This window comes from Penicillium concentricum (assembly GCF_028827145.1).
Source record: "Penicillium concentricum strain IBT 3081 chromosome Unknown utg000001l_segment0_segment0, whole genome shotgun sequence".
NCBI lineage: Eukaryota > Fungi > Ascomycota > Eurotiomycetes > Eurotiales > Aspergillaceae > Penicillium > Penicillium concentricum.
The window spans coordinates 5,552,000-5,578,757 of NW_026622754.1; the positions used below are offsets into that span (position 1 = coordinate 5,552,000).

General features: G+C 45.9%; 10 protein-coding genes across 10 annotated transcripts; 9 read left to right on the plus strand and 1 right to left on the minus strand.

Moving 5' to 3' along the window:
* Positions 1-5,182: 5,182 nt before the first annotated feature.
* On the plus strand, positions 5,183-6,270 carry N7517_002121 (uncharacterized protein; the record flags this gene model as incomplete). The annotated part of the gene is made up of 2 exons (XM_056719851.1): positions 5,183-5,296; positions 6,126-6,270. Exons 1-2 carry the CDS (start codon positions 5,250-5,252, stop codon positions 6,268-6,270), a joined length of 192 nt encoding a protein of 63 aa, XP_056583986.1. The 5' UTR covers positions 5,183-5,249.
* A 45-nt stretch (positions 6,271-6,315) lies between these two features.
* Positions 6,316-6,708, plus strand: N7517_002122 (uncharacterized protein; the record flags this gene model as incomplete). The annotated part of the gene is made up of 2 exons (XM_056719852.1): positions 6,316-6,418; positions 6,470-6,708. The coding sequence occupies 2 exons, from the start codon at positions 6,316-6,318 to the stop codon at positions 6,706-6,708; spliced, it is 342 nt and encodes a 113-aa protein (XP_056583987.1).
* Positions 6,709-9,409: 2,701 nt separating this feature from the next.
* Positions 9,410-9,898, plus strand: N7517_002123 (Zn(II)2Cys6 transcription factor domain-containing protein; the record flags this gene model as incomplete). The annotated part of the gene is made up of 1 exon (XM_056719853.1): positions 9,410-9,898. One exon carries the CDS (start codon positions 9,410-9,412, stop codon positions 9,896-9,898), a length of 489 nt encoding a protein of 162 aa, XP_056583988.1.
* A 901-nt stretch (positions 9,899-10,799) lies between these two features.
* N7517_002124 (uncharacterized protein) lies at positions 10,800-11,128 on the plus strand (the record flags this gene model as incomplete). The annotated part of the gene is made up of 3 exons (XM_056719854.1): positions 10,800-10,821; positions 10,870-11,040; positions 11,091-11,128. 3 exons carry the CDS (start codon positions 10,800-10,802, stop codon positions 11,126-11,128), a joined length of 231 nt encoding a protein of 76 aa, XP_056583989.1.
* Positions 11,129-12,682: 1,554 nt separating this feature from the next.
* N7517_002125 (uncharacterized protein) lies at positions 12,683-13,352 on the plus strand (the record flags this gene model as incomplete). Its single annotated transcript, XM_056719855.1, has 3 exons — positions 12,683-12,971; positions 13,037-13,141; positions 13,201-13,352. 3 exons carry the CDS (start codon positions 12,683-12,685, stop codon positions 13,311-13,313), a joined length of 507 nt encoding a protein of 168 aa, XP_056583990.1. The 3' UTR covers positions 13,314-13,352.
* A 1,395-nt stretch (positions 13,353-14,747) lies between these two features.
* Positions 14,748-14,990, plus strand: N7517_002126 (uncharacterized protein; the record flags this gene model as incomplete). The annotated part of the gene is made up of 1 exon (XM_056719856.1): positions 14,748-14,990. The coding sequence occupies one exon, from the start codon at positions 14,748-14,750 to the stop codon at positions 14,988-14,990; it is 243 nt and encodes an 80-aa protein (XP_056583991.1).
* Positions 14,991-16,380: 1,390 nt separating this feature from the next.
* N7517_002127 (uncharacterized protein) lies at positions 16,381-16,845 on the plus strand (the record flags this gene model as incomplete). Its single annotated transcript, XM_056719857.1, has 1 exon — positions 16,381-16,845. One exon carries the CDS (start codon positions 16,381-16,383, stop codon positions 16,843-16,845), a length of 465 nt encoding a protein of 154 aa, XP_056583992.1.
* Positions 16,846-18,046: 1,201 nt separating this feature from the next.
* N7517_002128 (uncharacterized protein) lies at positions 18,047-18,588 on the plus strand (the record flags this gene model as incomplete). The annotated part of the gene is made up of 2 exons (XM_056719858.1): positions 18,047-18,184; positions 18,238-18,588. 2 exons carry the CDS (start codon positions 18,047-18,049, stop codon positions 18,586-18,588), a joined length of 489 nt encoding a protein of 162 aa, XP_056583993.1.
* Positions 18,589-19,100: 512 nt separating this feature from the next.
* N7517_002129 (uncharacterized protein) lies at positions 19,101-19,655 on the minus strand (the record flags this gene model as incomplete). Its single annotated transcript, XM_056719859.1, is given in 3 exon segments — positions 19,101-19,464; positions 19,476-19,496; positions 19,543-19,655. The coding sequence occupies 3 exon segments, from the start codon at positions 19,653-19,655 to the stop codon at positions 19,101-19,103; spliced, it is 498 nt and encodes a 165-aa protein (XP_056583994.1).
* Positions 19,656-25,159: 5,504 nt separating this feature from the next.
* N7517_002130 (uncharacterized protein) lies at positions 25,160-25,766 on the plus strand (the record flags this gene model as incomplete). The annotated part of the gene is made up of 2 exons (XM_056719860.1): positions 25,160-25,461; positions 25,523-25,766. 2 exons carry the CDS (start codon positions 25,160-25,162, stop codon positions 25,764-25,766), a joined length of 546 nt encoding a protein of 181 aa, XP_056583995.1.
* Positions 25,767-26,758: the final 992 nt, after the last annotated feature.

Below are 26,758 nucleotides of genomic sequence, written 5' to 3' on the forward strand. Positions count from 1 at the left end.
TATACGACGGCTGTCGACGGCCTACCACCCCGAGACCGATGGACAGACCGAACGACACAATAGCACGTTAGAAGTGTACCTACGCCTCTTCGTACGATTTGAACAGAACGACTGGAAACGCCTACTCCCAATGGCCGAACTTGCGTTAAATGGACGAGTCTCCGCAGCAACCGGCGTAAGCCCTTTCTTCCTAACCCACGGTTATAACCTCTCTCCATTTGACCCACCAATCGAGGAACCGCGTATAAACAGCACCATTACCACGCCAGAACCAAGCCCAATCCAAAAAGCAGAAACGATCGTACGAAAGCTAGCTGGAGCTATGGACTGGGCACGTGCATCGATAGCCTACGCCAACCAACAGATGGAAGCAAACGCTAACCGGCACCGACAACCGGCGCCTACCTTCCAAGTCGGAGACGCTGTTTGGTTAAACCTGAAAAATATACAGACCGAACGACCCTGCAAGAAGCTCGACTGGAAGAACGCAAAATATAGGGTTCAGGAAGTTATTGGTTCCCACGCAGTACGACTGGATACGCCACCCGGCATTCACCCAGTATTCCATGTTAACCTCGTACGACTCGCGACACAAGACCCCCTTCCGTCCCAACTGGCACACGAACCGCAACCACCAGCAATCATAGTCGACGACCAAGAAGAGTGGGAGATCGAAGAAATTATAGATGAGACACAAACACGCAGGAGGAACAACGCTCGTACGAGCTACAAGGTTAAGTGGAGAGGCTACACGAGACCAACCACAGAGCCAGCGGACGCACTCAAGGACACAATAGCGTTAGACGTGTGGCTACAGAAGACCGCACCGTTTAGAAAGATCGATGGGTCCCTTGATAAGGCTAGCTACTACGCTTCGTGCTAGTGCTAACTGAGTCTAGAAACCTCGATATTGTGTGTTGATTGCGTCTATGAAAAGTGCTAAGCCTCGTACGGTCTAGTCAATGAGCTCCTCTACAACAGAGGGCGGAGGGAGAGGGCCAGCTCCACACTTCCCGCTGCACTGGAGTGAAGCACAGCATTCGAAGGGCTTCGTTTCCCGCAGCAGTCAGACGGACCTTGACATACTGCTTCCCTCCGTGCTCAATGCGAGTCAGGGGCAGGAGCATACGCCGGGAGGAGGGTTCGACTTGACGCGGGTCGTACGACAGAAGATTGAAGTTAGACGACTCCATGGTTGACAGGAGGTTTGGAGACTGCGAATAAAAATAAAAAAAAAGAAGAAGAAGAAGGGAATTGAGGACCTATTTATGCCTTCCAACTACAGCCCACATGCTACAAAGCAACGACGTCGTCGAACACGTTTGCCCTATTCGGCCAATCATAGGCCACGATTTTGTTTGCTTCTCCCATTGATTCCTAATCTGGCGTCTATTGAAGCAAACAGTCATTGTCCTAGGGGGGGGGGGTATTGTTATGGGGCCGTCGTACTTCGTACGAAGCCCTATGGAAGATGCTTGCTTATGCTGCGCGGAATCTGCCAAACGTTACCGCCTTCGACGGAATATGTACACATTTGTTAGCTCAGGAGAACTCCTCTCCTCAACGAAACCTTCTTGTTCTTAAAACCCGTCTAAGTTGCACAACTAGGCTAGTTCCGTAACACTCTATAGGAGGATAAGCTAACTTAATATCTTAATTCTAGTAAGTCTAACGATCTATCCTTATCCTTTATATCTAACTAATATTAATAAATATCTAGCCCCGTAGCGTTTATTACCTCGTGTATTCTAGAAAGAAAACTAATATAAATAGCCGATTCTTAACGTATTTCACTACCGAGCTGCGCACACCACCGAGCTGCGCACCTAAATCACCCGATCAATTTCAAAGGCATTTATCTCAACCAAAACACATTAAATTAATTCAACTAATTAATTGGTCTATTTGGACATGTTTCCCTTCGATGCCCTGGTAATCTGCATATTCCACACCCCCGGGGGGCCGAGTACGTGGCTGAATAGCCGATTCTCTAGAGGTGCCAGGGCCGGGGGAGGTGCTTCACTTGCTCCCTGTTGCTGCAAAATTAATGCAGAGGCTTCTTTAATTGAAAGGCCCTCTTCAGAAGCAATATGCCTTCGGGATCTAGTCCGCTTTTGCTTCTGCTTCTCATTTTCAGCGCGTAATTCCTGGTTTTCCTTCGCTAATAAAATAGCGCTTTGCATTGTGAGACGGAAGCCTTTCACAAGCTGGTTTAATGCACGATCTGACGGGCTAGGCGGGCTTCGAGACCTCGTACGAAGTAAAGCTTTGATTGACGAAGCCTGTCGACGTAGTTCTTTCTCTGTAGCAGGTGTTTTTGGTGTGAAATTCCGGCTTAAATCGCTCCCCCTACTAGGAGGGGGTGTTGGGGTTCGAAGTTGAATATTCAGCTTCGAGATCACTCTTTCTGGTGAAAAAGGGACTAAACTAGCTGCTCCGAAGCTATTCTTAATAGTCTCCGATTTAAAAGCTTCGATTCGTACGAGTGGGTATAAATCGAGGAAATCAAGTTTATCAATATGATTAACTTGGCGTCTCATTTTCATCTCCACTAACCGACTATATAATCGCTTTAACACAGCAAAGCAGCCGATATCAAGAGGCTGTAAAAGGTGAGAGGAGTGCGGAGGCATACAGATAGGTATTATCCTATTTTACTCGCAGATTTCATCGAATTTCGGGGTTAAATGGCTTCCGTGTCCGTTAAGAACTAGCAGCCTATACCTCCCCTTCGTACGAAGAGAAGTGCTAGGAATAAAGAGCTTTTCAAGCTAGCGAAGTCCAATTTTATCTGAAGTCCAACCATTAGGACTAACTTCAATTCGCTAGTCGTTTAGTAGGCCTTCGAACCATAATTCTAAGTAGACTTTGCCTTTAAAAATAATACACGGAGGGAGGGCCTAACCCGATACATTTACACACTCAATAGTAGTCACCCATTCGCGATTTCTAGGTTGTAAAAGCGAGCGCCGACCGTAGAATTCGCTCCTTATTATCACCTTCGCAGTAGCGATTAACCCTATTGCGAAACTAGTCTCATCAAAGTTATAAACGTTATCGGGGTCGATTCCAAATTGAAGGATGGTATTTTAAACAAGATCAAACCACTCCTAAATAATCTTTAGGTCTTCGCACTTCGCACGTTTATAATTATAGCGTCTCGAGAATCGGGAGGAGAGGAGAGGGTTCCTTTTCACAAATTTTGTAACCCAATTTTCGCCGACTAAAAAGACCGGGGTAGTTCCGCGCTTTTCGAGAAGAAGATTCGCTATTTCTCGAACCATAGAAGGCCGAGGTGCTGATCCCCGAGAATCCATAGAGAGAATCCATTTTTGAAGAGAATCCTCTTCAATTTGTGTTAGTTTATGAGAATTAGCACGAGAAGTCGCGCGGTGTTGAACGCCACGTAGGCGTGTCCGGAGTGTCGATTCGGGTACGTTAAATCGGCGTGCTGCTTCACGAACAGAGCTTATTTCTTGTTTCTGAATAGCCTGAGTAGCTAATAAGATCCTGCCTTCTTGCTCTATTGAATTTCGAGAGCTTTGAGAGCGAATTGGTGGCATGGTGGGTGGTTGAATTGATTAAGTGCAAATTTAGGGACGCGTTTTGGGTGGGGTGCGCAGCTCGGTGGTGTGCGCAGCTCGGTGGTGTGCGCAGCTCGGTAGTGAAATACGTTATAAGTATTACCCGTGATATTATATCTATCCTAGCTACTAGTATAGGCGTAGAGCGACTATTTAACTCTACGCGTGATATTTATTATTACCGGCGAGGTTTACTAAAACCGAAGATAATCTAGGATATTATAATATTTATATATATAATAAGGTTTAATCTATAGGAGAATTAGCGGCTAATTCTCTAGGAGTATCTATCTTCCTAGGAGATCGTAGCTTTAATAGAGGTAAGTAGTATAGTTACTACCTCGTTTAAACTAATTAGTGATACTAAGGAAGATATAGTATTCCACACGACGGCAAGCGGGGGGCCAGAAACGGCTCTCATTACACCGCCGTCCTGCCGCCCTCGACCGCCTGCCCGTCTCCGCCATCCCCTTGCCCCTTTGGGTTTGGCGCCCTCACCCTCACTCCCGTTCGGGTTTAGTGCCGCCTCTAGCCGCTTTTACCGCCCCTCAACCTATCCTCTATCTATAAAACACCGCTCGTCCACTTCGCAGCTCTATCGACGCACATTCTCTTCTTTTTTCCTATCTAACCCCCTTTCGCTCGGTCCCCACCAACTTCTACGCACTAGCTCGCTACCTAATACATCGCCCCTTTTATTTCACCGGAGATATCGCTCGATCCACCACTTAGCCGGTTCTAGCTAGCGTTGCCTACAACGCGGACCGGTCCCTTATAAGTTGATGCTTCGAGATCACGAAGCCCTTACCATCCTATGTGATATAATACTACTATTCTCGCCTACTTTGATTGTACTATGAAGCTCTCGAGAACATATGTTGTTTACGAGCCTTTCTCGCTAAGCGCCTCGCTCATTCTACTCGCATTTTTGCTCGGCCGGAAAACAGTGTCTTGGAAATCCTCGACACGCACGCTTTAATTTACCATAGTCCGTGCGAGGTTATATTGTACAGCCCCTAGTGCTAAAGGTGCACCCTGGTCCGCTCGTTCGAGAGTGCCTCGGGGTAAGACTATCGTTATAGTCGGTTTCTCTTAGCCGTTATTACTAGGTCGACGAGACTCCGGACGACAATACCGTTATACGGACCAATAGCGAAATTGCCGCATCCTTACCTAATCTTAGTCGATGCCAAGTACTACGTCACGAGGCCGACGATGGTCTATTCTATAGACGGCCCCTGACTAGCGTATATATAAGCGATTAGAGGCCAGGCTGACGACCACTATGGAACCGGGTTATAATAGGACGCCACCGAGGTGTGCGGAAGCTTTTGCCGATGGCCTTCGGCCCCTTATTGTGCAACCTATGTAGCTCCACGCCTTAGATAAAACGGCTCGGATTAAAGGAGGTGGACCGAATCCTCTACGCCGCCAAAGGCAACCCTCGTCTATAAAGGAGTTAGCAATCCTCTTCGAATGCTCAATCAGATAGAAACCTTTCAATACCCCCTCTCCCTTCCCCCTCGCCCCTACTCTATATCCTATACCCCCGTATCTCACCGCCCTAGTCTTATTTAGGTTTAAAACTATAACTACAGGATTCTTCTGGCTGTCCACCTTTCTCAATATGTCAAGCACCAATTTTCGCCTAGAATCGTTTCGTCTATGGAACCCTTTCTAAGACAAAGCTCAGCCATTACGCGATCCCCCCGGTACTTATCGCTACCTAAGTCCGGTCTCGATCACTACCACCCCGCTAAGCTCTAATTCTAGCGACTATAGCTCAAAGAGCTAAAAAATTTATTCCTATAAACCTAAGTGTTATGGGGCCGTCGTACTTCGTACGAAGCCCTATGGAAGATGCTTGCTTATGCTGCGCGGAATCTGCCAAACGTTACCGCCTTCGACGGAATATGTACACATTTGTTAGCTCAGGAGAACTCCTCTCCTCAACGAAACCTTCTTGTTCTTAAAACCCGTCTAAGTTGCACAACTAGGCTAGTTCCGTAACACTAAGCGACACCCCCTTCCTACCCGCCCGCCGACGGAGGTCTACGTAGATAGGTTAGATTCCGAGGCTCCACCCACTCGACGAGAATCGGAGGGCTTGGGTCAGACACTTTCAGCTATTAGTGACCCGGAGCCTCTCAACTTCGAGAATATCTTGTAACCATAAAGCATAGTTAGTGCCGATAACGTCGCTTTTATAAGTTTTACCGATAATATCCATTTAGACCTTGCCAACTCCCATGGGACTAAGAAAATTTTGGTCCCATATCCTGGTCCCATCACTCCCATGGGACTACACTAAACCTAGTTAGGTAATATAATTACCTAAATAGGTAGCGATCATCGGTCTTGGCATTAATTTTGACTGCCAAGACTTTCTCGTGGGAGTGGGTCCATGGGACTTGTCCAGGTCTATATCCATTAGGAAACAGAGCATTAGTTCCTCGACTTAGGGTTAGGTGACTCGGATCCTATCGATTTTGCCCGTTAGCATCCTCAAAGTGTTGATCTTAGAATCCCTACTTAGAATAGAGAGCTTCTAAATTTTGAAACTATCGATCCTGCAATCCTTAATGACTATGTATCTCCGGTTACCGAACGGGCTCAAATAACTATGAGTATCGCCGGTATCGCAACGCACCCGGAAGAATGCCCCCCGGAGTTTATTCGCTCTTAGAACAAAGTCTCATCTCTTTAACGCAGACGGAATTCAAAGGGGATGATGGATAGTGAATGCCAGGCCTCAAAAATAAAAAAAGGTTCGGGTACGAGAGAAAGGTATACAAGAATTAGCTCTACTCGGTCTAAGAAAAGTTCGGGTTATCGTCAGAGCATTTCTTTCACTATAGTCCGTGCCTAATTCTCGGCCCTTTCAGTCGAAGACCGACTACAATTCCTGTCCTGGCTTTTTAAGGGTGCGTTAACTCATTGCGCTTCTGCGCCCTTGAGCGCCGCTGTTGCTTCTCCATCAAACAAATGTGACGGTAGGACCGGCGACCGTGGTCATACGAGCTTGAACACTGAAGTGACTGATGCGCAGCACGCCTTTTCAAGAAAGGGACTAAAGTGGTCTGTGGAGGAAGATCACCTTCTAATGAAGTTAAGGGACGAGTAAAACCTCGCTTGGTCAGAGGTGGTCAAGCAATTTTCACGAGAATTCCCCGGGCGGAGCGAGGGGTCAATCAAAGTGTACTACAGCACAACTTTGAAGAAAAGACGGCCATCTTTCCCCATTGTTCTTATTGCTTGACATAATCAACGTTGAGACATTACCGATATAATCGTCTAGAATATCTAAAACATTTTGTGTAGGGATGATGAATTGCGTAAATGCATATTCGAAGACATGCTGAAATGATCCGTCGCCGCTACGCACAGGAGGTGGTATTGTGGGAACCGGTGCTCTGGAATTTGATCGGGCATCACGATATTTATTTTGAGATTTTGTAAGATTGAATCCAGTATTCACTTCCTGTTAATATGGTACAATCTCAACGGATGATGGCGTTGATCAAAACCAAAGCCTAGTACGGAGGCGCACAGGCTCTCAGGTTGAAAAAACTCTCGACGCGCCCAATCTCTCGAACTAAAAGAGGGTACCCAGACGCTGGGTGCCCGGACTAGCCAATATTGAGAATGGCCCATTAATGACATGGAACGCCGGGCTGCGTACTGAGAGTTACGACACAGTTCTTCCGGTATGTTCAATTTTACCATACATTACACGTCGGCGTTGGGATGGTGCTGAATGATCATGTACGACAATACAATGCGGGGAACTCACGGTATTTTTCCCCTCATGTGGGATTACATAAGCTCAGCGGCTCAGGGTAAGCTTAAGGTAGGCTTAGGGTAGGCTCAGGGTTGGCTTAGGGTTGGCTCAGGGTTGGCTCAGGGTTGGCTCAGGGTTGGCTCAGGGTTGGCTCAGGGTTGGCTCAGGGTAGGCTTAGGGTAGGCTCAGGGTAGGCTCAGGGTAGGCTTAGGGTTGGCTCAGGGTAGGCTTAGGGTAGGCTCAGGGTTGACTCAGGGTTGGCTTAGGGTAGGCTCAGAGTAGGCTCAGGGTAGGCTCAGGGTTGGTTCAGGGTTGGCTTAGGTCTGGCTCAGTGGTGGCTCAGAGGTTCTTAGAGCACCCAACACCGCCTGTGGATCGATTAATGGCCACACTTTAAATTGCGAAGTAACTTGACATCGTCTTCGCGCCTCCGTCCCCAGTTCAAAAAGGCTTGCAGTTGGAAAAATAAGAAATTGGACAAACGCAAGTTAGTTCTTGTGCATTCCTGAGACACATCAATCGTATTTGATTCTTATTTCATCGATAATTGATATGTTGATACCGTAGGGCTAAGCTTTTGAACCAATGTAGATAACAACTAAAGAGGGCCATTCACCGTGCGAAATTCATGGGGGGATGAAGGTTGCCTTCAAATCCTTGTATTGGTGGCAGGCTCTGAGATAAAATGGAATACGTAGTCTGGTTTACGACTTGGAGTAACGCAGGGAACGATATCTGGATAGCCTTGACAATAAGTATCATATGTCCTGAAATAGTAACTCCCAGACTAGTTGTGCGGCTATCAGTTCAAATTAAAAGAATTGAAATATAGCTGGATTATACCAACGTGGTGCCGGTGGGCCGGCCGGTTCTTCCTCCTGTTAAGCGTATCCGGCATCCTAGGGAAAGAAGGTGTCAATAAATAGGAAGCCACAAGCTTCTCTAGAGGGGGAAAACAGCAGCAGCAAAGGATTTGCCTTAGTTGCCTAACCAAGATCGAGACGCTCTGCTGATTGCTTTAACGAGAGGAGCGGTCCATTTATATGATCTCACATAGTTCTTCTTTAGCAAAATCAAAGCTAAATGCATGCCAATGGCCTCATAAGACGATGTATGAGCTTTTAGGGCTGCTTGAGATTCGTACCCACTACCAAGGGTGGTGGAAGGGGACCCCTCTCCTTCATCACTTGGCTTTTAGGAATTGGGCTAAAGCGACATGGCGAAAATGATGAAGGAAACAGAGGGGAACTACTGAGTGTAATAGTATACAGAAGAGGTTTAGTTATTTGACAGTTCTCAATCCCCCCTTCCTACCAAAAGATATTTCAGACCTCTAACTTTAGCTTGCAGCAGAGATCCGAGCCCAGGGAAGGTGGAGCAACTCCCAGGATAGGCAATGCAAGTCCCTGAATACCGGTCTTGGCTTTTTAATATTGGGAACTCCTCCTGTCAGGGCTCGAGCATATTGTCAGTTCCGATGTCTGATCGCTGACCAAACATTGCGCTTTTTCGGCCAGCTAGCGTATGACACAGCCCCACCACCAGCATCCCCTACATCTCTGCGAGGCATTCCCAAGGTTTCATTACGAGCTCTTGGAATGGATGGCTAGTACTTGGGTTAATATCTCGACTACTCCTAGGATGAAGGAAGCACTTCCTAGGAGCTTATCCTGAATCCACAATCCGACTGTAGTCATCAAGAATCTGGCAACATATTTGAACATAGGATAATTTACGAGACAACAGGCATTATAAGTAGCGTTTCTCCTCCTCCATCTAAGGATCCACTTCTACCCATATAACTTTTCATTATCTCGAACGTATTGCGCTACGGTCACCACTTTTGTACACTCATTTCTCTGCGTTACAGTACCAACGTCGCATCATTCACAAGGATTGCCTGGCAGCAATACAGATACCACCTCCTGAGAAGACTGTTCGACATATCTTGTTACAGTGCATGCCAGAGTTATCGTCTGCCACCAGTTGCTGTACCCACGTTTCCAAATAGCTGCTATACATCTTGTTTCACAGGTCCAAAGCAATGGCGTACCGCTTCCCCATTATAACCTTCGATTCCTCCGCAACTCCTCTTCGTTCCTGTCGACCATGCTACAATTCGAAAACTAGATGCAACCGTGAAGTTCCTTATTGTCAAACCTGCCTCAAGCGTGGTAAATCCTTGTTGTGCGTCTATGAAACGAGAACGCCAGACCAAAAACGTGCTCTTCCAGAGCCACAACCAAAGCGGCAAAAGCAAGAGCAGGAGGGTGAATATGACGATAACCACATTCCATGGAAGACTTTTGAGACGCAATCCGAACAGTATTTGCATCACGAAACAAGTACAACTGAGGAAATGCAACACACCATTGAGCCTACAAACGAAGAACATATCAAGCATATGACTCAAATGCATTCTAAGCAGGGCAATTTAGCACCTCACGAGGCCTCACTAAAGAGTATTGCGGCTGCGAATGCGGAGAAAGCTTCGATTTCCCAACCGAAATATGTTAAAAATACATTTGAATAGCCGCGGAGCACATTAGTACCTCAACCAACAGAGCTCTATGCCTAAATGATCCCTCCGGTAATCGATCCCAACCTACGAGGAAAACTAGACTACGACGCTAACTGTCAACAAGACCTCTTTGCCTCCGCGGCCAAATTTTGACCTAAATATATCTAGGAGACATATTTGCGGCCCACATACGACCCACCAACTGCTATTAGTAATGAGCTACCTTTTCATCTCCTCAATGCTTCCTATAGACGTAGGGGCTCTGTGGAAGGTCATATGTCGCCGCGACTGTGAATGGGAAGAGAGCTTTGTCTTACAGCGCAGTCAGCTTTAAGGGTGGCTGATCAGTGTGCGCAACGTTTTAACCAAGTCTGACGGCCTGCACACAGTAACATTGGAGGACATATCGCTCCAAACAAGATATATTCTATTCATTCTTGGGCAAAATACATCCCCTCACTCGAGCTTTCTAGCTGAATGCTTCCAAAGCGAGTACCCTCCATTCCGGCCGTTTAGAGTCAGGGTAAGCATCGCGTTGATTTATCATGTTTTTAAGGGCATTCGGGCTGATAAACTTAAGGGATATGAAACAAAGGAAATCTGGACCCGCGACCAAGTCTTTCTGTCAACTATGGCATCCCGGCTCAAAGAATCGCCACTATTTGGCGCCGAAGTTTCAATGCACTATTTACAGTCTATGATACTAAGTCTTTAGATGGCTTTTTAGTGTGAAGAAATTCGTGTTTCCAGCATAAAGATCCGGACCCTGAGAATTGAAAGCTATTTAGAAGTGTTAGGATATTACCGACGGGCATTTCTAGCTTTCAACCCGATGTTATTGCCAAAAGTTCTGGCCTCGTTGAAAGAAGCTAATATTCTTACTAACCTATTAGGGCACTATCAGCTTACCAATATGGAGAGGAACCTAGACAGAAGTAAGTAAATCGATCTTTAGGCTAATATGGTGTTTGACAAGAGTATAGCCAATTTAGCCTTGCGTCTGGCCAACATATTCACATCACTTACGCCAGAGCGCTTGGACGCTGCTTTCCAAAATACCCGCGAGATTCAGCATTCGAAAGCGGATAAAGTCGTCGCCATGGAGATGATGCATGTCAAGTCATACGAAGAAGCATACAAGTTGAATAGTATTGGTAAGTCCCCGGATTTCGAATTGTAACGGAAAACCTTCTGATAGTTGTAGGCCCTACCACGGTCCGTATTTTTCATGTTTCACCGTGAAACTACGAGTGAATTAAGGAATCCCAATACAGTATATCCATCTCTTTTAAAGAATTCGAACGTTGTATACTAAGAGGAATGTGTGAAAATTGAAACTTTTGTGTACGAACATGCATATATCTCTATTTACCGCAAACGAGACGATCAACCTGGTTCTTATTGATTAAGATGTGATTGTTTCTCATAATGGGACTTGATCCGATTCTTGATCTGCGCTGGCGAATTCTTTTTTAGAATATTTGATAGTTGTCAGCTTCTACGCATCTTAGAATGTCGGTCAAGTGACATCTTTGACCTCAAATATGGTATTCGTCATGTAAGAGCCCTAATCAGCTGACATTATCTATAATCTCAATGGAAAGGGTTCGTGGAAGCTTAATATAAATGCTCCAAATGGCAGGGATGTTTCGTAGGACTGTGATAGTGAAAATGAACATCGTGTACTTGTTTAAAGAGAGAGAGATGGTTTGTGATTATTTTTAGCGAGGCAGCGCTAAAATAATGTCGTATATTCCACAGAATGGAAGAGTCTGTAAATCCCTCATCCATATCGGCGAGTGACTTGACTGTGAGTCAATTCCCGGATCCATCTAGCCCTCAGGAAATCCGACGTAGCCTCTGGAGCCTTCTAACTACACTTGGGGATCAAGGCATGTTCCTTAGTGTCTCAAGGTAAGCGATTACTATCAAAAGCAACTATGTACATGTAATCGACTCTAGATACAAGACGTAGCGTTAACAAAAGAGAGAGGCTACTTCAAGTTCAGGGAGTCCGCATGCACCATGTAGGTCCTGCATATAGTATCTCCACTCATCTCATCGCTTACACTTTACGTATCTGCCTGACACCCCTATGACTAGATGTATGGGACAAAAGGATTGGCAGAAATTGAGTTGAACTGATCGGTCTTTTATCTTGTGAACTCATTGCGGCCTGCCATATTTAGACCGTCAACTTGTCATGAACAGTATGTTAATGGACTGCACTGCACTAAATGAGGGTAAACGCGGTGAATAATCGCGGTGAATGAATGTTGGTGATGGAAATGCAATCAAATTCTATCAATTAAATCAAAATCTTTCCCAGAAGGCCAATCCAACACTGTCTGTACCAATAACAGGGGCAGTGGTTAGTAAATGTATAGAACCATGTTTAGCAGCCCCATCGACTTCATCAATTGCAGTTCATGTTCTTGTGGAAGTCCTCCGGGTCATCTTCACCGTAAGCCAAAGTTGAATTTCCGACTGGATGAATGTATTCGAAATGGGACTCGCACTCAGTTTCCCTTAGTAAAAAGCAAGGTCTCAAAAGAGTGAGCTGAAAATATGGTATATATGTTGATGATGTGCTGTATCTTCACTGTACCTGTAATAAACAAAACCATCGAAATCAATCCGTGCACATAAATATTGCTTGCACCCTGCTGTTGATCAGCTTTTCAATCCAAAACAAATCAAGGAACTTTCTAATTCACAACTCAATTCCCTACTTCATTCCATACTTCACTCAAACTCCCAACTGAAATTCACAATTTACTCTCGCCAGCCTCCATAATGAAGTCCCTTACAACCCTTTTCATGCTGACTGCCTCTACCGTCGCCGCTACCCTCACCAGTTCTTCTCCAAAGCACTTCCGCCTCAAGTCCAGCGGCGCCACCAACCAAGAGCACAACAACCTTTATGTTTTCGCATACCACACGGGCGCAGGCCTCAACGATGCCGTCCTGACAAAGGATGTAAATAATGCTAGCTCCGTTTACTTGAATGGCACAAAAGCCCTCTTCGACTTCGACACTAAATCCCCTCGGGGAGTCGTCGCCACCGGCGACACCAAATATGCCTGTGAATAACCCCCTCTGGAAAGTCGCATACTAATCTGAATACGGGCTAACGAAATTTTCATCCAGCCTGGGATCCGATCTTGGTCAACGCAGGCCAAGGAAGTAATGGATTCTCACTCAAGGGCAACAACTTCCAGTGGTCGGAAGCCAGCGGCTTCGGTGGATGGCTCGGTAAGACCCTAGCATCGTTGCTCTTCTCCAGAAGGCGATCTCGTCCTAACATTCAATAGTCTGCGACTGGTACCACAATGCGCCCCAGCTTTTCTACTTGAACCGCTACTATGACGCTACTATCCCCACCAGCTGCAGCAAGATCCAACTGAAGGCCGAATACATCAAATAGATTCGGTCGTATTGGATTGGACACATTTTTACTGTACTAATCATTGGCTAGTTAATGACTTATATTCTACTAGATAGAAGCGAGTTTGAGCAAAAATGAACATGAAATTGCTTTCGAATCTAGACAAGGCTTGCTTCTGGCTATGCAACTTCTGCTAGTGAAACACCTGGATACCAAACATACTAGTAGGAATAAAAGGTGGTGCGCGTGGCACCGCGTCATATGATGGTTAAACGTGATTGCATCCTCCTTGGGGGTTGAAAGCTACCTTCCTGTTGACTGCTTCATCAGAGCTGGGAACGTACAACTTGGCCCTGGGAGCTCTCTTGTTCCCGGGAGCTTTGGTCCAGTTTGTCAAGGATATACATGAAGCATGCAGCATGGATGGAGATATTATCTGCGGGGCCCACGGGATGCATATGGGTTCCCCTGAACGCGAGGAAGCCTGTCTCTTTGCTTCCTCGCGCTACGTCTTATATCTAGTGGACTGTAGTTATTGTAAATCTTGATTATTCATTCGGAAGACGCTGTACTCAGGAGCTAAAGAGTGGTTCTTTGCCGATACACGGCTCCTGGAATTGCTTTTGAGGTTACCAATGTATAATTTATTGATTTCCAGAGTCAAATTAACAAGCAGGAGAATTTGTCGAGACTCTCCTGCCGACCCACAAGTTTGTTTTTTCTGCCAACAAGATCCGTCTTCGGGCTCAAGGCTGAAATCACTGTCGGCATTTACTTTGGTCACCGCCGTTATGCACCATGCTACCAGCACTTTTCACTACAGGGACTCGGTTTCAAACTGCCAATAGCTTTAGGGGGTGCATTGGCATCTAGCACTTGCAAAGATGAAACGGTCGCATGGTGCTCTGTGGAGTTTAATGATCAGGAATTCATTCTTTTAGCTGCTAAGCTTGCTCCAAATATCCTTATCACAGCTATGCTCTCTGTTGCTGACCCCAATACCGAGTGCCTGGTCATGTGGAATCACGTGTGATTGACAGTCGCTTTGCTAATTTTTCATTTCCGTCACACGTCCGCTGTAAAATGTGATCACCTACGCTGAGTGGAATTTAGTCGTGCTGACCGGCGAAGTGGTGCAGAGGTAGACGGGTCTCTCGGTAGATAAGCCCCTGCTACTCTGGCCGACCGACGGGGGCCATTCTCCAAACTCTGCTCGACTGACATCCCTTGGTATCCCACTGACCGCTGATGCGGCTGACTCTGACTCGGGTCGTTTGGTGATGAATTCCTGATAGTGGCAAGTTCTCTATCGGGAGACGGCTTACTTGCCGTGTGGACATGGCGTGTCTCGGTATCCGACGATTGGACTCGGAGTGGGCGAATCAAGGCGTCTAAAGGTCCTTCGTTTCGACTGTATTCATCAGCATCCCGGGCACTGAATAATCGGAATCAGCCGTACTTACCACACACAGCATGACGTGCCAAAACCTGTACTTCGCTTTTCCGCCACACTTCCGCGCAGGCCAGGTGGGAAAGCGCCCTGCACTGACAACGCAAAATCACACACTCATTTGCAAGATCTTCATCCTCGGTCAGACAAAACATACAGTGGATATTGTCGACCTCTTCACTCAAGCTGAGCTTCCGAAGCGTCGAGTCTTAGACATCCGCCCAGATGTTAGCGACCGATGTCAGGATAGCTGGTCGAGCCGGTGAAACGTGCCATGGAACACTGTTGGTCCGCAGTATTTCGGCGGTGATAAAGGGATTGATTGATTGCACCGGCTCGGAGCTGGTTGAGAGGGGCATCGGCGGGTCTTGTCTGAGCTCGTGAGGTGGTGACCGGTCAGTGTTATCTAATGCAGGGCGTCGCCTGGAGGCTGACAATATCTGACGCTAGCCCAGGTGTACCATGACTGATAGAGAGGCAATCCTAGAATCATGCCTCACTCGCGCCTAGTTGCGGACGGCTGCTTCATACCACTGCCGGCCAACTCGGTCGGCCTATCGTTGTCGATGCCATCTCGCGCAGAGGAATTCTTTGACAATATCACAGAGCTTCGGTTGCAACATTAGCGAGTCGAACGGCTGTCTAGCGAGAGTGTTCAGCTTCTGATGGCCCATCTTGGTATCTTCAACTTTGATCGAGTTTTTGCACAGTGCATTTTTTTCGTCATCCCGCAACAGAAGCCAGGGTCACCGTGAGGGATCCCGCTGACAGCAAATGGGTTCCAAGGCAGTATAAAGAACATTGAGCTGATGACAAAAGGCAGAAAATGATTCGAATGGGTATTGATGTTGCGCAATCTCCGCAGCGTTCCCTCGCCAGCTTTATATGCCATCATCATGAGATCTGTACTTACATCACGTCATGGCTGCTGACGTGGAACTCCTCCCTTGAAACAATCGAAACGTCGAAGAATGCACTGTGATGCAGTATGTACCGCTATACCGCTATACCGCTGATCAGTGGGCTGCAAGAAGGATGTCTCATTCTGAATCACTCTTTGCATTCGGTGGGCTGTGCATTTGGACCATGAATTTGCGGAATGGCATGGCTGGCAAATTGCAAGTTGCCTAGGGGCATTTCAAGGGCGTGTTGGGTCATGAGCTTCAAGACCGAAGGCTCTGGATACGACATGTGGTATGTTCGCGCTTAAAGTGGGTCTCCTAGGCTCTATTGCTACACTGCTATATGAATTATTTGCCGGTTTCTCGGATCTTGAGGCCCAGTTGTAAGGGCAAAGTCGCGTATACATCCCAGTGAACCCAGATGCCATGTGAGTCCCGCATATCGTATCTCCACTCATTGTGTATGCCTCGCGTGTATCCCGACAAATGTGACTAGGGCTCCCAGGAATCAATCACCGCTTTCCAGGAACAAGATGAGAAGTGTTGGGAACTAGCTAAGTCAAACCTCTTCTGCGCGAGCATGTAATGGCGAAAGAGCAAGATGAAAAGCCCACTATGTGCTTTCTGAAGCGTATATATATTGTGCTCTCCCTACATGATCACAGATACCAGCTCAACAATCTATATCTTCTCCAGCAGATTACATGCAAACCTCGCGATTGACCCGAGACGCTTTTACATTTACATCTTCATCATGTCCTGGAATCCTGCTCATCTCCAATGGGAATTAGGCCAAGTATTGGGCGATCCTTTGCACCGTGAGCGGTGCATATGGGTAGGATATGACGGGAATCACTGTCAAAACACCGTGCCGCTTGACTCCCGGATAAATGGAGTATTGTGTTTTCAGCTGTCCCTGAACCCCCCTTTCGCGTATCCATCAGCGCAGGGATTTTCATCGGCTGCAAAGCAGTTATTTTGCTTTGAGTGCAGGCGCCATCGCTGTCGGCCAAAAGTGTGGGCCAGCCGATTTTTGAATTTGTTGGATGTGCGCCGAGACCAAGCCAAAGATGTCACGATTTACTCGGAATCTCATGATTCGGCTTTATTGGTACATCAATGGCCAACCAGCATGTCCTACAATGTCGCCACTGCCGTGTTCCCCAATGAGGCCGTCTCAGAAACCGAAAGGGACCGCCTGGCAAAGAAGCAAAACTAGCGACAAACTCCTAGGTTCATTTAGGTTGGCCCGAGCCGTGAAAATCGAAGATCCGGACTTTCTCCAGACCACAAGCGGCTTCAATTGTGCTGTCTGTTACATGCCTCCAGCACAAACATGGAATTCACGAATAACGCAAGTTGGTTACTCGTCCACGCAGTGTGGTCTCTCAACTTCCCTCACGAGTTTCGCACGGAATGGCCACCCGAAGGCTCGTGTTCTTGCACGACCGGCCCGACCAGCCCGTTGCTCGCCTTTCAGGTTGTGGAACTGAAAATGAGTTTAGTTCCAGGCTGCTTTGTGAATGTTGACGGTAGTGGATCGAAACTGATCGAGGTGCCTTTCGTCTCATTTTTATGATCTATTATCTTCATTGGGGACACCTCTGGGGACGGGGCGGCGGATCGTCGTGTGCGTTCCAATTCAGAAGCGGGGGCAGGTACATGTATCTCTGGGAGAGACTTTGATCGACTTATACTGAGAAAGGCATCTTTGAATTCATGAAGCTTTCGCTTAAGCCTTTGAAATCTCGAAAAGGAAGATTTCCTCATATCTCACAGTCAACGTGCTCGTGGTACGTGGAAGGAGGACGGCAGTTTTGAGGAGATCGGTGGGATTTAGAAAACAACAATAATATCCGGAGGCCTATTCAAAACAAAATGATATGATAACACTCATCAAACGGTTTTGTTGCAGTCACTAAGAAGAAAGTTTGGTTGCCTAGAAGACCTAGTGAAATCTACTTCTGGTAGGTCCGTATCAAAATGCGAGATTGGCTGCTACCAACGTCAATTGGTATCAATATTATGCTCAAACGCAATATATCTGCTTTTCTTGGTTTCAAATGTTTTGCAGTCAAGTTAATGTCACGGTTAAGTTTCAACGAGCTCTACTTGATGTCTAGCATTCAATGCGTCAGAAGTTCACTTGCAAACTACCTTCCGTTAGGAAATAGGTTCGGTAACGATATTTTTCAACGTTTAAATTTTTGTTCATTTTCGTATATCGGTGAGTAATTCGGGGTGAGCAGCTGGGGAGATCGAGCATCAGCAGTTGAGCTAACTGTTCACTGTCTTTTCAAAAGTGCGGTCGATCCTAGGCGAGGAAGCATTGGTAGTAATGACAGCAGCCTCGGCGTGACTTGTCAGCTATAAATGACCCTCGAGCACAATTTCTGATCCAATCCATCTTGATGACCAAAATGGACCATCCCACTTCGCCTTCCCCAATTGATCGGCCAGCCAAGAGACAGTGCCGAGTATCCCAAGCTCCAGAGGATAAACCCAAGTTGGAAAACCATCCAGAGCAAGCCTCAAACGGCACAACCATCGAACCCAAGGTCGGTCATACCCCCTCGGCAGGAAATGAAAAAAACCCACTAATACTGAATAGATCCCAGTGAGAACACGGGGTACCCTTACGGCGGAGTTCATGAAAGTAGTAAACCTCAATGACTCCCTCGCTACACCAGTCCTCAAATTGCTCGACTTGTACTTTTGCCTATGGGAATGCTACGTCGTCAAATCGGCCCAGAAAATACGACTCGAGGAGGAGCAGCGACAGCTTCAAGCGTCAAATGAGTGGCTAGCAAGCGACAGCGACATCCTTCTACAGCTCTGCGATGAACAAGTATCAGTATTGTGGGACCGCAGACGAGCGGTTCAGGCTCTTTGTAATGGTGTTGTTTCAGCCTTGGAAGCGAGCGATCTTCAAGCCTACTCTGTCGATGAGCCTGAGCCTTGATAAAGTCTCCATGTGGTAGAGCGTTTATGGGCATGAAGAATGACATTTGGATTTTCCGCTATCTATTTGCGCTATCTCCTTAGGATTAGCGCTAATTTTAGATAAGGTCTATACTGTTGGTGAACTTTAGTTGGGTTTGGTGACGGGTGCCAACGAGACTAGCTTCCGACTGTCCCTTTGGCCTCGTACGGAATCTCTACCTTATTCGAGTCTCTCGACACATTCTCAGTTGACTGCGCTGCCCCCGACGCTATCCCTGGATCCACGGCTTTTTGTGCATAATAGATCCGGTAATTACAAGTGGGATTGATCCGGATCAAGCGGGATTGTTTGCAGACACATTTCAGTGAAGACGTTGATAATGAATCAATGGCTATTTTATGCGTTGTTACTATAAACTATCGGAAAGACATAGCTGCTTTACATGCGGTAATTTTCCCTGCACTACGTCGCCGCTTGTAGTATTTCTCTGTCACCAAGATAGGACAGGGCAATCCGGAATAGGCAATTCCTCACACTTCTCTTTCAACATCCGGCAACCCTGTCAGATTGGGCCTGAAAGGGTGGTTCCAGTCATCGAGCAGGCTAATCAGCCGTTCCCGAGATGCTTCCAATACCTCCTCAATATAGAGCAGTCGAGGCAGCTGCTTGTCGTGGAGAAGCTGGAGGCCGTCTCTCTCGTTGCTTAATTTCATGCTAGTCTCCTTCAACTTTTGATTATTTTGCTCTAGTTTCTCGCCATCAATGTGCTTGGACACGCATGACTCCCATAGGCGTCGATAGAGTCCGACAAGTCGAGCTGCGGGAAGATCATCGCGTTCGAGGTCGGCTAGCACCTTCAAGATAGGTTGAAAGGGCTCGGTCGCCAGGGTGTGTCTTATATCTACTTCTTATTGCGAAGGGGAGGGCTGCAATAGTCAGCAAAAGCATTTAAAGCGGAATAGTTTCACTAACCAATGGAACATGGTCAGAACTTTCCTATGATTTGTCTTTCTCGCTAAGGATTGGCAATACACTAGGCTGCTAATCTCCATCTTTTTCCTGGTCTGTCGAGCTGTTTTGTCCATCCATTTTTTCCACAGGAAAAAATCAAGATCTAGGCAGTACCGTTTCCATCAGGCCTTTGTGTCTCTTATGGACTATGCACACGCAGATGGCTATAGACTGGGTTTTACAATCACAACTACGGTCAATTGAAGCAGTCAAATTCTGACTAGAGTTAATTTACTTTTCAGCGGGCTGTTGAAAGCAACTTTATCAAAGGGTAGTGATCAACAAGTCGGTCGCGTAAAATGATCAGGTCTCACAACGTTGAGGGCCAGATATGAATGCTCATATATATTTCGCACACTTCTACTTTCGTTGACAGTCCATGATTTCTAGGGATGAAATTGTAGGCGCTTTTTGGTCATTCAACGTTGAGTCGCTCACAGGTAAGGTGATCAGAAAATAAAAATGAGCCTGTCATTGCGGACGGAATATATCCACAAAGCCTCAATTTAAGACGGCCGTGAAGGATTCAACAGTGAGCCAACGTTTCTTAACCGACTTAGCATCCTTTCTTAACACCACTATTGCTCGTCTCCCTCGCTGAGCATCTAAAGGCAGAAAATTGTCGCTACAAATAGTTGCGGTATATAGAAGACATAGGTTTCGACAGGCCTTAGTTATAAGAGGTGTCCCTTAACGCTTTCTACCAAGCACTTACCCGATAGGATAAGCCGAGAAGCCTATAAATACGTCCTCTAACCCCCGGCAATTCGTTCTACAATTTATTCACCTAACTCTATAAAGTAGAGTAGGCTTATATCTAAGTCACCTAATAAGTTCTCCCCTTTAACCTAGAACCGAATTTCCACTATACTAACATAGATAGGATATATCGAGGATTATAAGCTAGATAGTGCCTATAAGAGATATAGGTATGATTCCCACTAGATACGCTACTATTTATATTAGCCGGTTAAAGATACGAGTTTTGGATTAGCTGGTTAAGGTGTCTATACGTAGATACCTCCGCTATAGTAGTCGACTAGCTAATCTACTATATAGCCACTATATATACTCCTAAGAGATAGGCGAATATCCGCGTCGTAGGTATATTAATAGTAATGTATAAAGAGATAGCTAGCTTAAATAACGAGAACTCTCGCCGCTATTACCTTGCTATGATACTTTAAATATTAAATAGTCCTAACATAGTTTAAGTTCTTTTAAATCAACCACTAGTATAGGAGCCTCCGATATAGGCGAAGAGCGCCGACTATCTCCTCTTCCTCGGATTTTGCCTCTTCCTTCTCGCGGTTATTTTAACCCGTTTAATATAAAAGATGCCCTAGTTCCTACCACCCCTAGACCTTAGGACACCTTCTAATTTAAGTCACCTTAGGTAGCTACTAATTATATCGTCTTCCCTTTCACTAACTAACCCGGCCGAAAGTTCCTAATAAGAGGGCTTTACTATATAAAAGTCCGGTGTAGGAGACTAGCCTAATAACCTCTCTTAGAACGAAATCATGGCCCTTATAGCCCCGTAAAAGCTCAACCGTAAAGCGTCGTAGGTATATAAATTTTAGCCTAGCCTATCTCACTAATACTAAAGATAATACGATTTCAATAGAACCGAGTATATTCGAATAAATGCACGAGCGTAAGGACTATAGCTCTTTACCGTCTCTTTATCCTAAGACTTAGCTACTAGAAAATGTGAGTTATGGATTATCTCCCCGATCTATAAGCTAATGATTAATAGTGAACTATTAATATCGCACTAGAGGGCCCGAGGATATAGCACCCCGTTAGTGCCAAATATAAAGCTATGGCCTATACACTATTCTTAGCCCCGATACTCTAAACCACGCAATATACCCTAGATAAAGAATATAAACTAGAGGAGCGGGCTAATAGCGGGTGCGAATATCCGGTTACGAGCTTCGCTATATAGAAGCTTAAGATATCCATTCTTCCTTATAGTGTGAGTGACTTATCGCATCCTCCGCTACGCTATATTAGTTATTTATACAATTTCTTATACTCTAGAACATTAACACGATTGCTGATTTTCGTGCTATTATATATAAGGGCAGCCTATCGCCACTATAAAACATCCCTATTAGAAGTCCTATCGCCGGATCGGAGATAAGACTAGGTAGCACTACGACGCGTGCTCTATCGCGTCTTCGCCCTTACCGCCTTCACTCTATAAATAACGGAATCTCTAGTCGTCCGTATTGCGAAACATTTATCTATTTCGACTATATGATTGCTTATGCCTAGTGAGGTTGTTACGGCCTATACCGCCTAAGAGAATGCGCGTTACGCTATAGCCCGGCCTTTTTAGAGTAACGGCCGGAGAGTGCGACGAACTAAAATCTAACGTGGCATAAATAGTGCTATATTGCCTTGCCGAAGAGGATTATAAGTGATCTATTTAGTAAGTTTATATAACCACGAAGCTCACTAATCGTCTCGTCTTAAGCGTATATAGCGTGCCCTCTACAAACTCTATAAATAGGTAAGTCATAATAACTCGTCCGAGTGGTAAGCTTTGCTAACTCGTATCGTACAATAGGACGCCCTTATTTTCTCTACTCGAGCTCCCCTCTACCGATACGATCGTATACTATCTATTATTTCCATATAACTACTAGTGGCATCGATGATAAGCCAATATAAAGTCTAGATCGTCTCGGCCCTTCTCTTAGTCGACTCTATATATCAGTTATATACTAATATATCTACCCGATACGAAGCCTAAACCGTAATAGGCTTATACCACCGTGTCTCGGTATTCGAATACCGCGAAAGAATAGCCTCCTTATAGATTAAATTCCTAACGTACAATAAGTGATCCTTATTATCCTTAATTCGCATCTTACGTCTTTTAATGCCTAGCAGCTCGATAGGCACCGGGGTAAGCTTATATTTCGGTCTAGCTTATGGCGGACGAGTCCTACTTTCACCGACGAGCAGGCTGTGGGTCTAAGTCTACGTGCAAGGAGAGGGTGAGGCGGGACCCCATTATTTCGAGCCTATAGATAAACATTGGCCATATTAGGTACGGACCGATAAAAGGAGATAGTAGGGTGTCGAGCTATAGCCGAGTTAACTAGAGAGCAACGAGCTACGAATCACCGACCTATACTATCCTACCCGATCCTACTCCGCGTTACTAAGCCGGTCGATATATTCCAGCGGGTAGAGCTACCAAGCGGAAACGAACAAGTGAAAGTGAATTAACCGGATATACACGACGCTACATCAAGAGCACCGTTAGAACTGCTATGGTGTCTTTAGATATACGCTAGCTGGATCTGATGCCTAAGCACGCTTTTTTCTATCCAAGCCGAGTAACGTATACAAAGACCATTTCCCTAGATATCACTGTATCTATAGGTGAGTTAACCCGAGCGCGTGTATCTCTCACTAAAACCGTCTTCTAATATATCGCGTGTAAGTAGTTTTCTCGGGGGGATGGCTAAGTTCTCTACATCCCCTACCTCGACTATTCTTAAGTAACAATTATTTGTCAGACACACCGCGCTTTAGACTGGTATATTACTATTCAAGCAGATTCTTTGTAAGGGTGAGTTAGGTGTCTGTATAACTTTACTCGGAGCCATCCTCTATACGACCTCTCTGAGTATCTATGACAGCCTATGCTAAAATTTCTTCCCCTAATCAGCATTCATATGATTGCTTTTAGTGGCATTAGTAACGTGCATGTCTGCTGCAGCGCCAATCCAAGTCCGTCATAAATGCTGGCGGAATCGTCCTTCCCAGATCTGGTCAAGATAGCGCTTGCTAGACCCGATCGGGCTGTAACCATGTTCTCTACACAGTGGAGTACACTTGATCGCATGAGCTCCGATACCACGCCCAGAAAGCAGTGGTCGCCAATTTGAGTGCGGTGTGGTTGCTACATAGGAGATGGGCTCGCAATATAATCGTAATTGCTGTCACTGACCAAGGTGCGGCGGCTCCCATGTAGAAGAAGCCAATCGGAAATTCTTCGAGCCAAGCCCCTTTCTGCGTTTTCTTTTATTGGGAATCCACTTTGACTCGCGACCGTTGTGGATGTAGGCATTCTATAGCAGAGTGAGTGACTTGTAAGTCGCCTAAAGCGGCAAATTTGACGACGCGAGGAACAGTCTATCGCATCACCATAATTATCTGAGCAACAGAATGTATTTCGGGCGCGCAGATGGGCTTTAGGTCTAAGGTAGAAGCCCCCGGGCTTTCTTGGGGGCCCAATGGGCCGAAAACAATACAGACATGCCAATTCTTGGCCTTTGCATAAAGAACGCAGATTTTCCTAGTATCAATTATGTGTGGAAACGGACACTCATTGTGAGAAATTACCTAGCTTTCGGCATGGAATTGAATCCTATAGGCCTGCAAATAAGGAGTTCCACCATTGAAAATGTCATACTTGAACAAGAAGATGCACCTACTTCTGCCTATATGAAATATATATATCTGCGCTGACGCTCACTAATCCTCTAAGTGCCAGAATTGTACAGAATCCTGGTCAAACTCGACTTTTTCTTAGTGTTTCCTATGCAATCGAGTCTATAGTGTAGCCATTGCTTTCCATGACATTTATTACCAGGTCGTTGCCGTTGAATATTGATATCTTGCTGCTTGGAGTATTGAGCCCCCGGATTGGGAGTTGAACCCCCGGATTGGGCCGGGGAAAACGTCGGGCCGAGATCTGGGCTTATAGACTAGAACATGCATACAAAACAGCACAATACACACATGAACACCCTCGTGCATACTATCGTCAACGCTCATCAACGACCATCAATATTCTTCAACGATCTTCAACGACCTTCAACGACCTTCAACGCTCATCAACGCTCATCAACGCCCGGTCAACACATCCACGACGCACCATAATACTCACCATTTTGTTCGCTCCACGCCCTGATGGCAGATACATTCTACTGCGGCGGGAAGACTAGCCGGCCGCAAACCATGAAGACAGGAGGTTTGGGAACACAGCGGGCGATAACGAAGGTGGAATCTTGAAGTTACAATTCTGATATTGGCTTGCTTCTATCTAGGACAAAAGAGGCACATTAGGATGCATCATAGTGTGAGGACAAGTCCTAATTTTTCTGGGCTGAAAATCTGGCGCCTTTCATGTCACTTGAGCTTCGTCTCTTCATAAAGACCACTTGCGTACATATTCGTGACGGTCACCAGCTCGTTGATGGGCGTTCAGATGTTTAAACAAAGTTGAATTAGTGTTTAAAAGAATTGGTCAACCAAGTCACACCTCGATTGTACCTGTGGTTTGCCCTCTTCGCCAAGAAGCACCCTTTCCTTCGTAGAAATCTCTGATTTCTGCGGTGAGTATTTTTTTAAAACCCTTTTGCGAAAGAATACATAGCACGAAAAAATGGTTCCATGGATCTTTAACTCTTCCGCCAATAAATTGCACATCGTCCATGACCCTCGACTCATATTTTACTCCTTTCCTTTTACGAATTATTGCCAGTTTACTCTCTGACAGCATACATATAACCATTGTGTCAATTTTCTTTCAATCGATATCACATTCGGAATGCCAAACCGCGTGACCAAGGCCCCTACCCTTTGGCCAGGCAAATACTCTGCCATGCTCGCCAAAGCTCTTGAAGATGAAGCTAGAGCAGAAAAAAGCGCTCACCATGAAGATGCGATTGAATGTCAATCTGAATTCTCGGGGTCAACTCAAACGGAGTGTGAAGGCGCACGGCCTGGCAAGGAACATCAATTTGGAAGCCGTCATGGCAGCAAGCCTCTACGCAAACCCGATCGAGAAACGGAACTGGTCGAGTCGTCACCATGCAGACTGTACCACTCTACAAATCTTGCGAACAACCGGTCAGTAAATAACTTGAACACTATGTATTTCCTTTTTCCACTTCTAATCAACCATGTCTAGACCTACAGGGCAAGTGAAGCCAGGACCTTTCAAAAGTTTATCCAAGAGAGAGGAGCAGATGGAACGATGCAGAAAATCGGAAAGCAAGGTTACCAAACGACTAATCAAGAAAGGATTGGCTAAGGATATCGGAATTCTGAAGAGCGAGGTGGAGGATCTCAAACAAATGGTTATCGCTCAGCAGCCATCCCTGTCTGAGCGAGGCAAGAGAAAGCGAGTCTCTTTCCAAGACGATGCCAGCTAAACAAAACAGGCAAGCCGAGGATCTTTGATGGTATGAAATATATCTCTTTTCTTCATGATTGCAACAGTGAGCATCTTTGAACAATATGTTTTGTAATATGGTCTTTCATTTTGGTCACTCATTGCCTAAAGACTGATCTTGTCGTCTGGCTTGTTCCAAAAGCTGCCGTGCGCGATTTAAATTGTAATGCAAAACCAGGAGGATTTCATCGGGGTGTTATATGGCCTGAAAAGTACTGCGGACAGCGTATAAGGACGCACGGTACTATGAGTCTTCCCATAGAAAGACCGAACATGGTAGCAAGGGAGGTCTGGGAAAGTGAAAATATCTGGCTTCTTGTTGACTCAAGGTAATATGTCTGCTTGGAATTAATTGGATCGATGGTCGAAAGCAGAGTAGTTAGCCTCTAGAGTGAAGCGTACAATTTGTGTCCGACCTCCGCCTGAGTCATAAGGAAATAGGTTCGGCATGGACCGTGGAATCACGGGCGCAACCGTCGATCATTAGTGGGACCGCAAATCATTCCTTGTACTTAGTTTGGGCGACCCATGAATCACCTGCTCGGTGAGAGAATGCGGTCGGCATGAAAAATTCAGGCCCAGGCTTCTGCCCCACCTGCTTTCTAGTGATTAAGCCCTACAGCCCAAAAGAAATGAGTATTAGGGCAAAATCGCCAACATCCCTACAGTCATGATCAAGATGCGCGGGGTGATTGAAATAAAGTGAGGGGCCGCAGGAGGGCCGGCCCACAACGTCGACCCATACTCGGGAGCCAATCGCTTCCTCAATTTAGTGTATAAACCGGAGACTTTGTTTAGATCTAATATCTGCCCTTACATAATTAGCGTTGATTTCAAAGGCTATCTACTGGAGTTGGCCGACTGGCGATCGAATTTGGCAGATGGAGAGGATATATCGCGCTTAAAGAGAGTATACTTTCTACGAGGAATGTTTATACAGGACAGAAGACATAGCTTCTAGAACATTCTATA